Here is a 681-nt window from a genome sequence, read left to right as displayed (position 1 = left end):
GGGCCTAAGGCTGTAATTTGTTTATTTATAATGCTGTCGTTGGAGATTGATGAATTAAAAATTCCCTGCTTGTTTTTGCAGTGGACATTGATGTTGAAGACCACTACTCTGCCGCCTTAGAGATGGTGCGAAACCTCCTGGATGGCAACATGGAGACATCTCAATACGAGGACCAGCTGAGGGAAATGTTTACCATCCATGCCTACATTGCCTTCACCATGGACAAACTCATCCAGAGTATAGTGAGACAGGTAGGGTTTTTTTGTTTTGTTTTAAGTAGTTTTTATCAAGCATTTTCAGTGTTTTAAAATCTCATCTTACAGTTTAATCTTTCTTTTTTCTTTCCCGCAGCTCCAGCATATAGTAAGCGATGAGATCTGTGTACAGGTGACTGACCTTTACCTTAGCGAGTTTGCCAACAAAGCCACCGGTGGGTCCCTGTCCACCCAAGCTTCTAGAGGAAGTGCCGAATCAGCCTACCAGCACAAAGCTGAGCAGCTGATGTCCGACGAAAACTGTTTTAAGGTACGACTATCTCTTTTAATTTACCAAGACGCACTTGAATGTCCGAAATTCATAGATTCATGTGCCTGCATTGTAGTCTACTCTACCAGGATCAGGAAATAGTCCTTCTCTATAAAATGCTCTGGACACATCTGAATATTTGGGTTGAACTGTTCT

General features: G+C 42.1%; 1 protein-coding gene across 1 annotated transcript in view; it reads left to right on the top strand.

Moving 5' to 3' along the window:
• LOC107577732 (paired amphipathic helix protein Sin3a-like) overlaps positions 1–525 on the top strand; it is a gene marked incomplete at both ends in the record, with an annotated part of 2122 nt that extends 1597 nt beyond the window's left edge. Inside the window, 2 exons of the mRNA XM_016263773.1 lie at positions 82–251; positions 352–525. Coding sequence (XP_016119259.1) covers positions 82–251; positions 352–525 — 344 coding nt within the window. The remainder of the gene's footprint in view (positions 1–81; positions 252–351) is intronic.
• Between the last annotated feature and the right edge of the window lie 156 nt (positions 526–681).

Source organism: Sinocyclocheilus grahami, unplaced genomic scaffold (assembly GCF_001515645.1).
Source record: "Sinocyclocheilus grahami isolate Dianchi unplaced genomic scaffold, SAMN03320097.WGS_v1.1 scaffold7024.1, whole genome shotgun sequence".
Taxonomy (NCBI): domain Eukaryota; kingdom Metazoa; phylum Chordata; class Actinopteri; order Cypriniformes; family Cyprinidae; genus Sinocyclocheilus; species Sinocyclocheilus grahami.
Note: the sequence above shows the minus strand (reverse complement) of the source record. Positions and strands in the feature narration are given on the sequence as shown.